Genomic DNA, 1,340 nt, shown 5'->3' with positions numbered 1-1,340 from the left:
TTCCTACAGTCTCATCTTGGCTGCTGGGCTCCGCATGCGGTCCACTGAAGCTCAGAAGAAAGCGTTTGTCACCTGCTCCTCTCACCTGGCTGTGGTGGGAGTCTTCTGTGGCACTCTCCTACTCATCTACGTGCGGCCCAAATCCTACCGCTCAGTGGCCCATGACAAGGTGGTCTCTGCTTCTTACACCATCTTCACACCTGTGTTGAACCCCCTTATCTACAGTGTAAGGAACAAAGATGTAAAGGGGGCTTTGAGAAAATGGCTAGAGAAACATTTTCTGGGATGTCTATAGTGAGAGGAATTGGATAAAGTGGCAGCAGCCAAACGGGATCCATTATGAAATTTCTGTTGTAGGAATACATTTTGCTCTCACTTGACTAGTTTGCATTGTTCTAAAAAATACGTATTTTATATTTAGTAAATTAATTAAAATTTACATTTGTGCTGCTTCCAACCATTGTCATAGTATTTTGTTTTAAACTTTGGACCTCAGCAATAAGAGTAAATGACTGAGGCACTGTAAGTAAAAGATATGCTAGACATTGATAAAATAAAGGAGATTTTCAATTTTAACGTTCATTGGCCCTGCTCATGGGATCTCAAGAAAGACAAACCTCAAACATTACCATAAAATCTCACAACACGGGTTCAATTTCTGCCCTGGGCATACGTTGTACATCTGCTTTATTTTGAAATGACATAGCAAACTTAAAACCTTTAGCAGGCTTTCTAGCACACAGTAAGCACTCAAGAAATACTGTCTGTTTTTAATTTTACTATTCTTGATGTTCCTGCCCCCAAATCCTGAGCTACATATGAGGGTGCTTGCATTCAAACCTAAATCCTTCTGGATCCAAAATGAAAAGAATTAGAACTATAACCAGGTTTAGAAAAAACTGGTCATAGTCTTTTCTTCAAACATCTTGGCTTCATTTACTAATACTAACGTTGTGCTGGGCACTGGAAACAGAATAAAGATCATTGTGTTGAGGGGATCATAGGCTAGGAAAGTAAAGTACACTGTATTATCTGTCCCCATGTTTTCACCTTCCCTTCCTGGTCACAGCCCTCCGGATGGACCAAATTTGCTTTTCTCTCTGAATGGGCTTGGCTGCTTGACTTGCTTTGGCCAATGGAATGTGAAAGTGCTTGTTGCAAACAGAGACTTTAAGTGGCCCAAGTTTGGAGCCACATTTTGCCACAAAGGCTGTGAGTCCTCGGGTTAGAGATGGTCTATGTAGAAAGACCTGTGTGTAGACACTCTGCTTCGCTTTTCCTTTCTATCGGATTGGCACCCCCCTCAGCAGCTGGCCTTGAGCTCTAGAGCAGTCAGTGTG

The 1,340-nt window shown here is 42.1% G+C and overlaps 1 protein-coding gene across 1 annotated transcript in view; it reads left to right on the top strand.

The window, feature by feature from the left end:
* The window catches only part of LOC123323885 (olfactory receptor 2T33-like), a gene marked incomplete at its 3' end in the record, with an annotated part of 1,003 nt that extends 739 nt beyond the window's left edge, over positions 1-264 (top strand). Inside the window, 1 exon segment of the mRNA XM_044912410.1 lies at positions 1-264. This exon segment is cut by the window's left edge and continues 9 nt beyond it. Within this exon segment, the coding sequence (XP_044768345.1) occupies positions 1-264 (264 nt within the window).
* Between the last annotated feature and the right edge of the window lie 1,076 nt (positions 265-1,340).

The sequence above is a fragment of the Neomonachus schauinslandi genome, unplaced genomic scaffold (genome assembly GCF_002201575.2).
Source record: "Neomonachus schauinslandi unplaced genomic scaffold, ASM220157v2 HiC_scaffold_1919, whole genome shotgun sequence".
Taxonomy (NCBI): Eukaryota; Metazoa; Chordata; class Mammalia; order Carnivora; family Phocidae; genus Neomonachus; species Neomonachus schauinslandi.
This window is presented reverse-complemented; position numbering and strand designations above follow the sequence as displayed.